Source organism: Lathamus discolor, chromosome 1, assembly GCF_037157495.1.
Source record: "Lathamus discolor isolate bLatDis1 chromosome 1, bLatDis1.hap1, whole genome shotgun sequence".
In the NCBI taxonomy this organism is placed as follows: Eukaryota; Metazoa; Chordata; class Aves; order Psittaciformes; family Psittacidae; genus Lathamus; species Lathamus discolor.
Window position 1 is genome coordinate 32,728,952 of NC_088884.1, and position 14,578 is coordinate 32,743,529.

At 40.5% G+C, this 14,578-nt stretch overlaps 1 protein-coding gene across 1 annotated transcript in view; it reads right to left on the reverse strand.

Annotated features, from left to right (window-relative positions):
* SEMA3C (semaphorin 3C) overlaps positions 1-9,157 on the reverse strand; it is a 123,054-nt gene extending 113,897 nt beyond the window's left edge. Inside the window, exons 1-2 of the mRNA XM_065667172.1 lie at positions 9,032-9,157; positions 5,817-5,951 (exon numbers count right to left, since the gene is read on the reverse strand). Of these exons, the coding sequence (XP_065523244.1) occupies positions 5,817-5,913 (97 nt within the window). The 5' untranslated portion in view covers positions 5,914-5,951; positions 9,032-9,157. The remainder of the gene's footprint in view (positions 1-5,816; positions 5,952-9,031) is intronic.
* Positions 9,158-14,578: the final 5,421 nt, after the last annotated feature.

Genomic DNA, 14,578 nt, shown 5'->3' on the forward strand with positions numbered 1-14,578 from the left:
CTACGATAAAGTTTGATTTTTCCATACCAAAAGAAAAAAAAAAAAATGACACGGTTCAGAGACAGGTCAAATTGACTGAGTTGGGGAACAGAAAGAGATTAAAGGGAGTAAGTAATCACTCAGATAACAAATCTACTTTTTTTTTTTGTGGAAGAAACACTCATGTCTTCTCAAACCTAGCAAAACTTGGATGAGTTCATCCAAGGGTAGGATTAAATTTCTAAGCTTTTCCCCTAAATTTGGGGGCTGATAATTAACTACCTTGAAGACCATGTACTTATTACTTGTGCTTTCCTATGAAAGTACCTCTTGTGGTAACTTCAGAGAACAAGAACTGGACTAGACATTGTCTGTGACTTCAGTTTTACTCCATGATCATTTTCACAACTGATGTCACAGCACATGGCACAATCTAACTAGAGAATGTATGAAATTCTCTTCCCCTGTACATTCATGTCAACAATAATGACAGTGAAGCCAGGTTAGTGACACTGCTACTGAACAAGAATGAGTATGAAAACAAGCAGATTCAATGCCATTTGGTATGTGGGACATCTACCCATGGAACTCTAGAAGTCATACTGATTTTTTTATCTAATGCTTCCTTTAATATCGGTTTTAATGATTTTTATTTTTTTACATTTAACTCAGTCTATTCAAGCAATTCAATTTCTATACAAGTAAGATACATTCCATTATGTCTCTGCTTATTTTAACAACAGAAAAGGCAAGAAAAAAAAAAAATCCATCTACAGAGAAAAAAATCCACAATAATAACCCCAAAGACTTCGATTTGTAAATTAGGTATTTGTCTTGAAGAACAACCAAAGGTGTCAATTCAACCAAATGTAAAAATATCAACTTTACTACTAAAGATCAGAAATAAAATTATTTTTAGTTGACAGAACTTAAAAGTGATTTCAGTTTTTACGTCTCCAGTCTGAGACAATCAAAGCGGAAGAGTTTTCACATGGTTGGTGTTCAACACTTCATAAACAAGTATGATTTAAGATCTATGAAGCTGTGAAAGCCACAAATCAGTTACTTTTGCGAAAACCTGACCTACAATTTGCTGAAAATTATGCAACTATATAAACAGTCAAGAGATGTCTCTAAGAATTTAAGAATTCTGCATATAAACAAGAACAAAACAATGGTTCTGTCTGTCTCTGCCCCCCCCCCCCTTCGCCCCCCCTTGTTTTAATGCTTTACCTCTACTTCATTTTTCAAGTAGCTTTCATTCCATGGACATCACCGAAGAGCCAATCAACTATTTGAGCATAAACCATTGCCTACTAGACTGTCATCAGCACAAAGTCCCCCAAATAATAAATGAACTTTTTATTAACTGCGGTAACATTAACATTACAATGAGGGATTGTTTAAAAACAAGTTGTACTTCTGTTGCTCAAGAGCTCAAAGAAAATGGTTCTCAGTTCCTTTATTTTTCCTTGAGGGTAACCACAGGGGTTGCATTAAATCTTTTAAAATATGTTGACAGTTGAATAAGTGCTGCTGTTGCTCTGGTGACATTTTATGCTTTTTAATTGTCATTAATGAAGCTGACTGATACTTTCTTAAAAGTGCTTTAGGTGTTCTAGCAATTTCTTGACAAAAAGAAGAACAAAACTGTCTGCAAATTAGCCTTGATTTCATATGGAATTTTTACTGGAGACAATGGGAGAATCTGCATGGGAAATATCTGCTTGACCAGATATTTTAGGTAGGAATGCATGAAATGTTCCCAAGTAAATGGTGAAATTATCACTTGCCTGTGTGTCTCCATATAAATTTGAAGCTCTAAGAAGATTTCTTTGAGCTTATTTTCGAAAACAAGTATTGGAACTGCTTTTAGTAGTTCAGAATCTGCTGTTAAAATGGTATGGCCCAACATTTTAGGGTTGCAGTAAACCCCAAAATGTAAATATGGGGTTGAATAGAAGTCTGACACTATCCTGGCATCCAATAACTCCTTTCATATTTTGATAATATTCCCAGTGATTTGAGAAAGGCTTTGGCCCTATAAAGACAGAAGGATACAGCTCCTGGTTATCTGTTCAGGGACATGCAGCAATGAGGAGGAACACATGTAGCTTGAGAAACAGCAGGCAGTATACTTGATAGTTCATAAACAGATAAGGTACATTGTTTGCTGTGGGGAGAAATAAACTATGGTGCTTTAAATTATGATGGGTGATTTAAGTGGATTAAAGATTTATTCTGCGGAGGAGCCAGAAGAGTTAAGAGGAGGGTGGGATGGTACACTAATAGCATAGGGAGATGTCTTGAGCCCTTTACTTCCCCTGTGCCAGGTTCCCTTGCTCTTGCATCCTCCATGGTAACACAGCTGATGACTCTCCAACACTAACTCAGCCTCTGCATCACAGGCTTCACATCTTTGCAATGTCAGAGTCAGAAAAAGCTGGAGCCATCTTTCTTTCTTCAACTGCAGCAGCTCTTCAAGTGTGGATATACAAATACTGATCGTTTGAGCCATTGCAGTTGAACAGGACAATTAGGTCATGACAAATCACTCCAAAAACCCCGAGATCCCCTTTGTCCAATTCTCTGCAGGCCTACTGCCATGTATAACTATGTATACCTGTGCAAAGCAAGCAGTTCAGCTCCAGCTTGACCTTTCCCTTCACCCAAGTAAATGGCCATACAAAGTGCAAAGCAATAGAAATCAGGCCCCAGGGTGCTGTATGGCACTGCAATTTCCAAGACACTCAGGGTGCAGACAGCAATAAGTTCCACGCTCACATCAGACGTGCATATAACAATCTCAGCTAAGTCATGAACTACATTTTAATTAGACAAGAGGCCAGGCTTTTGATTTCAAAAACAGACATAAGGGTTGCAGTCCTTCTTCCATTGAAGTTAATTGCACAATCCCTATTATCAAGCTCTTGAGGTATTACCCAGGCTTACTTTTTAATTACATTTGGTTCTTAATGAAGTAGATGGCAAAGAGAAAAGCAGCCCATGATTCAAACGATTCACATTTTTACCTTTTCTGATGAACAACAGAATAGGTCAAGATACTTGCTGGATTTTCCCATGAGAAATGCCACGATGTGAATAAGCTCAATTGACTTCATCCTGAAGGAGCAGGTTAGCTTTGAAACGCATCACTCATTTTCTCCTCCTGTATACATTCTACCCCCAAAACTTAGGCAATGTAATTACAGACACCAAGCCAAATCTAATTCAGAACTTGAAAAATATCATGTAAGTATCCTAAACTTGAATGACTTGTCTTTATTGTCTAATGTCATTTAAAACATAAGGAGTCCTAATTATAGTTTTATTTTTAAATCATGCACTTCAAAAGAGTGACAATTCTCCATAATAACTGACAACTTCTCAGGGCATGAAGACAGTCAATAACTTGGTATTTCTGCATGATTTAAAAACAATAAGCTATGAAGCAGCTTATGCAGAAAGAGTATGTTACCACACTTGGCTAGAGAACAATTTGAAGTTTCACTTTTTTCCCTTATATCAGTACCCATGTAAACAAATGAAGATTTATAGAACAAAAGTTCATGCTGCAGGTGGGGCCAATACCTTGTTATATGTAACAACCTGCAAACTCTCCTCACACTATGAAAGTTGTTTCTTACCATCTGGTAACCAGGCTTAAAAATAAAGTTACTGGGTCTGTATTATACAAAAAAGCTCAGCCCTTTATTTCAGATTTCACTTTTTATCTTATAAAATGCATGATTAATTTTTTATTTTAAAAAATAAAAATCAAGGACTTTAAAACATTTTAATGCTTTAAGACTGAATGTTGAGGTAAGTATTAGAGAAAGTAAAATGTCCATTTTAAGATAAAGCAATAGTATTGCAAGGCTCTCGTAACAATTTCCCCTAAACTCCACTGTGTCTTAGAGACTCAGTTTTACCCATGCAAAGCATTACTTTAAAGAAATCAAGGAGAGGACACAGGACACACAATATGACTGTACATAGTATTGCAGAAATGAGCTGTAATTGAGGCAGCCCATCAGGGTTACAGTCTGGAACTGGAGAGCTGGGACTGTATCCCCAGGGCTGGCATGGTGTGGCAGAGCTCTTGGGGACCAAGAGCCTCACCAGACATAAGGGTTGCTGGGACATAAAGCTGTCATAACCCCTTTTAAAGGATGGAGGGACAACCTCCTCTCACAAAGAAAATTAAAGTTTCCATTTACCCAGCCAGTATTTTCTCTAAATCCCTAGGTTTGGGGTTTTTTGCCCTATGGGTGGTTCTGTGTTTCAGACTTGCAGGATACCTGTGGTGAGCCAAGGAATGGAACACAAATCTCATCAGTCCAGGTTAAAACCATTTACCCCTCATTGTGATTCTTTCCCATTCACAAGGCTGTATACCACAAAACTTGGCTAGTTCCTTCTTCACACTCATACCAGAGCTCAGGGGAAGCCTAGCTTACTTTCTTGGCCACCATAGACATGAAGTGGAAATATGAATCGGTCTGTCCTGTGTAACTGAAACCTGCAGGTGTAACACATAACCACAGCCAAACTTGATTGTGTGTCAAGTTGTACTGAATCAGTACCATCTACATTAAGTCAGCATTATTTAACCAAGGAAAAGAAATTCCCACCTACTTCTTCATTTGGCAGTTCCTCCTTGGAATTCAATATCTACTGTTGCTTTTGCTGGAACCATGCCATTTTTTACCTGTCAAGTACTGCACTCACACATTTAGGGCTCTATACTCTACAATACACAGTATTTTGTAATGTGTTCGGCCTGATGGTTGATATTTGTGGAAGGTCTAACTTGGAAGCTGTCTTTCATGATGTCTCTCAGACTTGAGAGTACACAGTTTCGATCACCGTGGCAAACAGCAGTTTGAGATACTTATTACCTATGATTATTTTAAAAGTGATTCTTTAAAGACTATTCAGAGCACAGAGAATATCCCCATGGCAGTTGCAGGGCATCCCTGCAATAGTGAACCACAAAACCATACACCCTAATGCAGACAGTATTGGTGCAGAGAGTAGCCCTTATGCCTCAAAGACAGTCACAGAAAAGGCAGAGGGCTGAACAGAGCCAACAACCCTATAGTTTGCGACAGAAAAATTCTGCTCAGATATAACAGAAACTGTAAGTGGAAGAACACATGCTGAAGTGGTGGCTAAAATCTGCATTTAAGACTGGGATTAATACTAGGAGAATAAGCTACCTTACTATTAAAAGTAATACTGGGGTAAAGATAGCAACAAGGTACCGCTCATCACATCAGAAGTAAAAGCACCTTTCTGTTAACAATAATCCTGACTGCTTGTTTATAATATGCAGGCATCAGTGATTGCTCTATGCAATGCAAATCTAACACACTGTACAAAGAGCACAAAGAAGGATATTTTGTCAAAGGGCCCTGTGCCTTGCTAACTATCTTGGTAAGCCTTCAGGCAGCCTGATTTCCCGGGTACAACACGTCTCAGTTGGGCACTGAATGAAAGCAACTCAAGTCATTACATTTCCACTACACGCCATGTGCTATCATCTTTCCCAAACAAAATTAAGCATGAAAAATAAAAGCTTTAGTTGTTATTAATCCATAATAACTCTCAAAATAAAGAGAATGTATTGTTAATTATGTACCTATAGCTACAATAGCAATGAACTTCAGGTAAAAAAAATCAAATTTAGGCTGAGGGGTACCTCAGCAATACAAACCACAAATAATTGTGGCCGCAGATCAAAAAGCCAATTTCTACTGTGTTATTGAATTTAAGGGGAAAAAGAAAATGTTCAACCATAACATTTGCTTAAGAATGTTTATCTGCTTTCTTACCATTGAATGTTAAGAATACCCTTGCTTGAGGCTGGGAAGATCCTTTTACACTGCTAAAGTAAATAAATATCCCAATCAACACATGCAGCGATGCCATCTCTTCAGATATGCAACTTAATATCCAAGAAACGAAATCTGAAAGACAGATATATCGCGTTACTGTTACACCGTTGTGTGGAGCCAAAACAACACTACAGGAAGACCTGTGTTAGAAAGCTCTTCCAGCTAAAGCCATAATACATGACAATGTGAAGGAGGTACAGCTCTTCTGTTTTGCCTTTGTGCAGTTAAGAACAGTTTTCCCCAGCAGTCTGATGTGCTGGCACAAAAGGACCTCTCTGCTGTTAGTATGAACCAACAGAGCCTGAGTTTTGGCTAAGGCAGACTACATCATTAGATTCAGTTTATTTAAAATAAGGACAATTCCATCTGCTGGAAAGATAATTATACTAAATGTCAAGGCAGAGCAAAGCAAGGACAGGAGATAAAGTTTCATGAATAAAAAGCTGGCTGATATTTTTAGGTGTCTCTCCTTACATCATATTTGATCTCCCTTGTGTCTGGGGGGAGGGAGCAGGTTTGGGTTGTTGTTCCTTGGTTTTGCCCTAATTTTTTTTCCTTTTAATATTTGAAATCAAAGGTGCTTGGAAATGAGCTCTAAGTTTTTCTTATGTTCTCTAACAGCCCTCTAGGTCTTCTTTTAAGATGAAATCCTGACCATGTACATCACTAATTTCAAAGCCATTGAGACCAAAAGTATTTGAACATGTTTGAAAGCATTAGTCAACATTTGCTTTTTGGGTCAGCTCCTTTTGAGATACTTACCTGCTCTCATAGACTTCTACGGAGCATTAAGAATACCCAGTGTTGGACAGTGCATTGCACTGAATGCTTCTGTGACTCCTCCTGCACATCTGCTGAATCTACATTAATTTTATATGTTTTAGTTGCTGAGAAAACTGAGCTCCTCAGAAAATCAGAAAACATCCCTAAATGAATCTGTATCTTTTCTTAGGTCAGGAAGGTCTTTTGCTCATGGGAGTCAGTGGCACTTTGTTATCAATTCAAATGGACCAGACCCATAAAACCCAGCAGGTATTAGATGCTGAATATTGCAGATCTATAACACTCCTAAATGGCATCTCTCAAAACACTGAATTTCAAATTCCACTTCACCCATGATAACAACTTTGTTCTGCAGCTCAGATGCAAAATGCATTTTATTAACACATCTTCATTTTGGTCCATTTTAATTCCCTGCTATATGTATGTTTTCTTTTCAGCATCAACAGCCCTTCTTCTTGACACCATTTACTGGTTAATCAGGTGATATATTCGATTCTATGGCAACTGGAAGCACTTTGAAGGATACAACCCCTACAGCTTGAAGATAGCACTAAAGACTATACATTTATTTCATTAAGAGTTTTGTTGCCCATGCAATCCTCTTACACTTCTTTACCTTGGTTCTGCTTTAGCACTACAGTCCCTCCAGTGGAAGCCAGTATTTCTACATGCTTGTTCATTTGGCCCCTCCAAGATTCCCACCTGTCCTAAAAGAGCCAGCTGTAACCACCACAGCACGGCAGGAATGAGCTGTCATGCAGGGATGACTTTAGGACACCAATTTGGGCCAGATACACACCACTGCCTTAGCAGTAAAAGCCCAGTATCTCATTACTACCTCTGTCATTCCCTATCCACTCACTGTAAATCATTTGGAAGGTTTCTCTCTGCATGAGAACTTCATATTAAGTTGGAGGTGGGATGGAGCAAACACACAGCTCTGTAGCCCACACTCTAAACTCCCCATTATTTGTTCTGGGGTACCAAGAAATGCAGAGCAAGTAATGCTACAAGTCTGCTAATTGACAAAAACACCAGTGTCAGGAATTTCCCAGCTACAGACCTGGTCTACAGGAGACACATATCCATACTGGCCCCATTCCAAATTATCTCTAAGGGTCTGTTAACTAATAAAACTATAGTTGCAGCATTTTCGCCAAGAATAATTTTTAAACAGGCTGCCTGCACTCCAGTATTAATGCTGCTTTGTGGGCTTTAAATTTAAAACCTTGTGACTTGCCCATGGGATACCCTTTAACTTACCCCTCTTCTAAGAGAGAAAGGCCATTAAATCCAGATAAAATTTCCCTGTCAGGCCAAAACAAATAGCCAATCATACAGAACATGTGACTTAACAGATGCAATGGGGTTAGTACTTTACAGTAGTAGCACTATGTTTTCTTTGCAATAGAGATAAAAAGTCAAAGAGGAACAAGTGTGTGGATTTCCTCTCTTCCTTTAAATAATATTGGAGGAAATAATAATGTAAAAAAAACCCTTTCAACCCTCTTTCCCTCCCACTCTCATGCCTCCTGCCAATTCTAGTGCAATCAGTTGCAGGAGTGAAATATTGCTACATTTCATTGCTCAAATTGCAGATCTTCACTGTTAACACAGAAGTGACAGGCAAATGTAAGATTCAATTTCTGAGCTGCATGGTTCCTACCCAGCTGTTAGACACATAAATGGAAAACGCATATGGTGCCAAAAAGGTACCTCAGGGTGTCTGACATGTGAGTTACCTAATGGAAATAGGTTTAATTTCAGAGATTTACATAGTTGGTAACTGAACATAAACTCAGTGCAGGTTTGACTCTTAGTTTGGGCTTATATCCCAGTTCTGAATTTATCTCAGTAAGTCATGATACTATATTCAGCATGTCCCGTGCACATGATCTGGGCTGACAACCCACAGACCTTAAAACCTTTCAAGTACTTTTAAAGTATCTTTCAGGACAGACAAAAAGCAATGTATAACTACATTTCTGATCTAATACCCTATTCTAGCTGTAAACAAACTGGCAAACCACTACTAAAGTGAAGTGGTGAAGTTTTCCTGCCACAGAGGGCACTTGCAGCATGCTGTATCGCTTTTAGAAAGTACTATACAGCTTTGCTGTGAAGTGCTGTGCAGGTGTCATCCACTACAGGCTGAGTCCTACCCTTAAAAATCTGTAAGGAAAATCATTCAGAAAAAAAAAAAAAAAAAAGCGAAAGAAAAAAGCAGAGAAAAAAACCCACCAACAAACACAGACTATGTTAATCCAGAAAATATTGCTTTAACTATCTGTGAACAGCAGGAAAATTCAACCATTAAAGACATTTCACATCTATCACAGCAAAGAAAGAGAACTTTCAGTTATGCTTACCCAGCAATTGGAGGAACCAGGGATACAGATTTCTATCTGGTCTCTATCAGTTTACAGACTCCAGTGCTGCTACCAGAACACTTTAATTCCAAACCTGGCTCATTGTGTGTGTGTGGGGGAAATAAAAGAAAATAAAGTCTCTCCTCCTGGTGCTTGCAAAGATACTCCCGGCTCCTCTGTAGAACAATCCCCGTAGCCACACTTCTAATGCACCAGGAGCGCTTCTCCCCAGCCCTCAGTTGAGCACCTAGGACTGAATGGGAAGCGGCCGGGCGGTGACGGCGACCGCTCTGGTTTCCAGTTACAGGCGCTGCCCTGCCCTCGCAGCGCTACTGAGGCGCGGCTCCGCGGCCTCCGGTGCATCATTAGCGGAGCGGAGTGGGGCTGGAGCTCATAAATATCGGCGAGGCCACACCCCGCCCAGCGCGGCGCGGCGGCTGCACGGTACGGGCAGCGCGGGCGGGCAGCGGCTCCGTTCAGCACAGCGCACATACCGTGCCCCGCGCTTCGCTGCGCGGGGTAGGGGGGCACAATGCAGTCAATAGCTCTTTAAGGAACACACAACGCAACACCAGCACGTCCCTCCTCGTCTTGGCTTCGAGGGGGTTCGGCGGCAGGTAGCGTCGGACTCGCATCCACCTCCCACTCCGCGCAGTTTCCTCGCCCGCGGGACTCGCTGGAGACGGGAGGGGAAACTCGCCAGGAAAGTTTTTACTCCTTTATGCGGGCCGTCCCGCGGCTCCCTGCGGGCCTCGACAGCAGCGCCGGGGTCGAAGCCGACTCCCGGGGGATGCGGCGGCACCGGGGTTGGGGGGGAAGAAGCGTGTCCCTGGGGAGTGGCGAGGGCGGAGGGTTCCGGAGAGCTTTCGGGGGAGGCCGGTAGGTGTCACTGTGAAGAGAGGAAAAGAGGCAGGGATGTATCGACGAGAAATCCCGGTCGCGTCCAGCACCGGGCAGAGTTGCTCCCAGCTCCTCAATCATTTCCTCGGTTTGATACTCTGCAGGAAATTGAGCGAAGAAGAGGAAGAAAACAGTGTTAGAGCAATAGTTATATTTGTAGCTCAGTGTCCCGATTGCTCCAGGAGTTTTACTACCATCTTTTGAAATCAGTTCTTCAGTTTAGCATGCCTGGAGCTTCGTTTGTTCAAGCTGAATTTGTCCCCACGATATTGAGCTAACTGTTTGGTTTTGGTGAGATACGTGCTTTCATGGCAGTGGGACAGCTTAGAAAATTTTACCCTCAAGTGTCTTGAAAATGTGAACTGCAGCATAGTCGTGTTAAAGGAACTAGGATTTTCCAAATGGCAGTGTTTGGGTTCTGGTTGATGTTTGCCTAAATTGTCTTGCAAATGTATTGTGTGCTGGTCTGACCTGCTAGGCTGTAGGGTAGTGTCACAGCAGTAGTGCACATCTCATCTTCCACTTGCAGCTTTGTCCCACAGGCAGAAATATATTAACAAGTACCCACAATGAATCAGTGCACACACTCAGGTTATAATTTTATGTCCAGCTATTAGGCAGTAGCCATACTAACCAAAGCAGACAATAATACTAATGCTTTATAGCCAAAGAGCAGGGAGTAGCCTGAACGCAGTGCCTTCAGTAAACAAATTTTGTCTATACATGTGGATGTCTTTATGGCCTGTGTCTATAGGTTACTTCATGTCAGAGCTTATCTGCATGAGTTAGGGTCACACATATTTCGAAGACCGTTTCACCCTCAGGATTCAATGGCAGCCTAGCAAAGTTAATGCTTTAAGTCCAAAATTCCAGCATTATAAGGCACTTGTAATCCCAGACAACATGAAAGTATGGGATGGTCCTTCCTCTGAAATGAGCCATCAGATTTGCAACTCATGCCAGAAAAGAAATGAGTCCAGAATTGTGAAAAACATTATAATTTCAGATCATAATTTGAGGATGAATTAGGTGATGGCATCAGATGAATAAACTCTCCAGATGATGAGTCTTAAAAAATGTTGATGCTCTTCCAGTTCTCCTCCTTAACACAAATAAACTATGATGAAATGTGTGAACATTTGCTGTCCTAGAGAGCAGTTAAACCAAGCCATCAGAGAGCTTGTTCTCTCCATGGACAGGCAACATGGTTGCGAACATTATGCTGCTTATCCTTGAAATGTGTGATGTTCAGATGCTTCGGCCTGACAGCAGCACCCTGGCAAATGGGGAAGTCACTTGTCTGCCTTGGAAAATCCCCACAGCTAAGTGCAATTGGAGATCACCACACCAAGCAACAGAAGTGAATCACCTAATTCTCCATCTTGCTGTGGCCTATGCAGGGTGATTCAGACAAAACCACAAAGCAAATATGAAGTAACTTCTCTTTTAGGAGATGTTTGGGAGATGTGTAATGGGTGGCAATACCAGTCAAGGAAAACCAAAAGTGTTTCCATGAAATACCAACACTAAGAATTGCGATGATTCTAACTGTCCTCCACAAATATTTTTGCCATAAAGATTAAAAAAAGAAAAATTATGCTGATTCTACATTTTCTGCTTAAAATTCAGAATAATAATCTTCTAGGTAAAATCATAAACATGTATTCCTAATAATACAGCGTTAGAAAAAGACAAGCAAAAGAATATGCTCAGGTGTGAATCAACATCAGCATTAGTTAAAGTCACTTGTATTTGTCAGTGCTTTTTTGTGTCTGGACACTTGGGAGCCATCTGGCTATCTGCATTTCTTCTTCACATGTGCTGGCTACATCACAGATAAAAAGGTAAAATGGAACATTGAGGAAAATTATGGGGCTTTCCGACACTCCCTCAAGGACTTTGGGTTTATAAAATAGCAAATGAACTACAAAGAGACAAACACAAAACTTTAATCTGTGAGATACCATCACACTCATATATCTGTTAGGCAATGCAAGAGTATGCTAATTTTAAAAACAAAAAGCGATTTTAAACAAGAATAAGCATGCCATACTGATTTATTTGTATTTAACGTGCATATGTGCAGGTCAGAGCATGATAATTAAGTTTAAAAAGCAGTTTGAACTTCACAGCTGGGCTAAGTGAAATGGTTAAAGTTTGACTTTAGATGTTTTGTAATAGCATGTATTAGCTTCAAGCAAAACTCATGGAATGGAAATTACTTCTCCGAACTATGAGGTGGGGTTTCAGTATTTTCTGGCATGAATCAGCCCTGTGAGTGAAATGAAAAGTATGCAAGACACTTGCTTTCCAGGCTGTGTATTTTACAGGGTAGCAGGGGATGAGGCAAATAAGTTGGATTCTGCTTTGCTGATGATTTTTAATCATTCTTCTATTATACAAATCATATGAGGTGGCATGCCATTTGCTTCTCGTTCTGATTCATTGCATATGAGATTTATAACTGAGGGCAATTACCCCAGGTTGCATCACTTGTATCAGGACAGAGTCAGGCACTGACTCTCAGCTTCAGAGCTGGAGCAGTGCTGACTTGCAATGTGATCTGAGCAAGCCAAACCTCATGGCCAAAACAAACAGATGCTGATTTTGTTGTATCTATGCATGGTGCTTGCTTCTTACCCAGACAAATCATCCTAATGGACCCAGGCCTAGCTTTAGACCTAAACACTACCTGAAGCCAGGAATAAAACAAGAGTGGGCAGCTACTTCACATTTTGTTTTGGGGGGTGGCTTTCTTGTTTTGTTTTGCTTTGCTTTGTTTTATTTCTCTCTACTTACATTTTATGATCCTGCAAAAGTGAACAGGTTATAGGAGGCAGTAGGACCAGAAGGAACACAGGTTTAAATGAGGAAAGACAGAGAAAAGAAACTTAAGAGGGATGAAGATGGCAGAGGAGGAAGACAGGAACCTCCTGAGACACTGTTGGATGGTTAAAGACAGCAAAGTGAAAGGGAATCAAATAATTCCACTGCATTGGTAACAACTAGCCATTAAGACGATCATCAGGCTCAACAATCAGTTTCTGCTTTGAACACAAGCGCAGTCTTGCAATTCAGACAGGATCAAACGCTACCTGTTATAATGAAAAAATGTAGTAAAGACATGATAAAGTGACCATCAAATGTAATCCCTTCCTTCCTTAAAAAGAGGAACTGTATATACAGTAGGTGTCCAAATTCTAAGTGATGAGAGAAAATGCTATTTTTTTCTGTCCTCGTTTGTTAGTGTAAAATTGCCTTAGGTAATCCAATTAGTTCATTGTTGGTTATTTTCTTACTTACAAGAACTGGGGAAAGTGTGAAATACATCAGCAGTTTATTGTGGGGAAAGCTATTGGGTGTTTGTTTTGAAGGTGCGGTAATATGAATAGCCATTTATATTCTTTTTCACAACAAATTGTCGAAAGATTCAAGAGATAGGAAAGAGCAAGCTACTGGTGATACCATGGTGTCATCAGAGATGGTGTAAGTTCCTTGGACACAGTGTGCCCTAACTTGTCAATGGGCTTATTCAAGTGGGTCACGTAAGGGCTGCTCATCATCAAGGTCAAAGCCTTAAAAAAGTGCTGGCATGTAACTAAAAATGAGTTGTCAAACTGAATTGATCAGTTTGCTTTTGACTGCTTCAGGTTCTGTGAAAGTCCATTTGCAGGAGACAGTGTCTTTTCACTGCTTAAGAAAAATTAGGTGCTTAGGAACAGGATCACTATAACCACATTAATGAAGCTATTATCTATATGGGAACAGAAGAAAACATACTCTTAGCTTGATAAAACTCCAGTTGTCTCATCAAATAGACCCAGGTCTGAATGGCTTCCTTGAAAGTCAGTGAGCTAACACTTCATAGTGACCTCTGTCATCGAACAGACTACGATTATGGTAAGGTCATAATCAAATAACTACTCTATGTCTGTACACAGAATGTAAGCGGATTCCTGGTATGCTACCAGGCTTTCATGCCTCTGCCTTTCAGTGAGGCAACCGCATTATAGCTGTTTCTAGGAGAAACAGTGTTTCAGTCAGACTTTCCACCTTTTAGCCACTATGACTAGAAGAGGTCAGTGATATAACCAGAGTCACTCTGCTTGCACAAAGCTGGGTTTGAGTTTCTAACAAATAAACAAGTCACCATTATTTCGCAAGCTGATTAGTAAGAGTATGTATTAGGAAGACTTGAATGTAAAGGAGTGGGTCATTAATTTACCAAGGATGGCTTCAGGCCAAGCAAGCTATAAATGCAAGAAAGCAGAAGTGCACAGAGGATGCAACATTGTGTAATCTGTGCATTGCAAATGTTTGCAATGAAAGTTATATCGTGCAAGGAGCTCTATCAGACACACACAGAAGGAAGGAAGGAGCGGTTAAGGAGAAGCTTTTTATCCAGACAGATATAGGAAAGGAGGAGAGAAGATTACTGCAAGGTAGAGGGGGACAGTGCCAGAACCTTGGGCATCATGGCCATTTCCAGCACCACATGCGACTCTCCAGCCTGGTGCTTGATCCATTGCTATACGCTACAGGGCTCACAGCACTCAAAGGAGTCCTCTCACTCTGCTGGAAGGAGATTTTGGAAAGGTAAATTTTTTTTGCCATTGAGACTTCAGTGTTTATAAAGCATTATGTGAA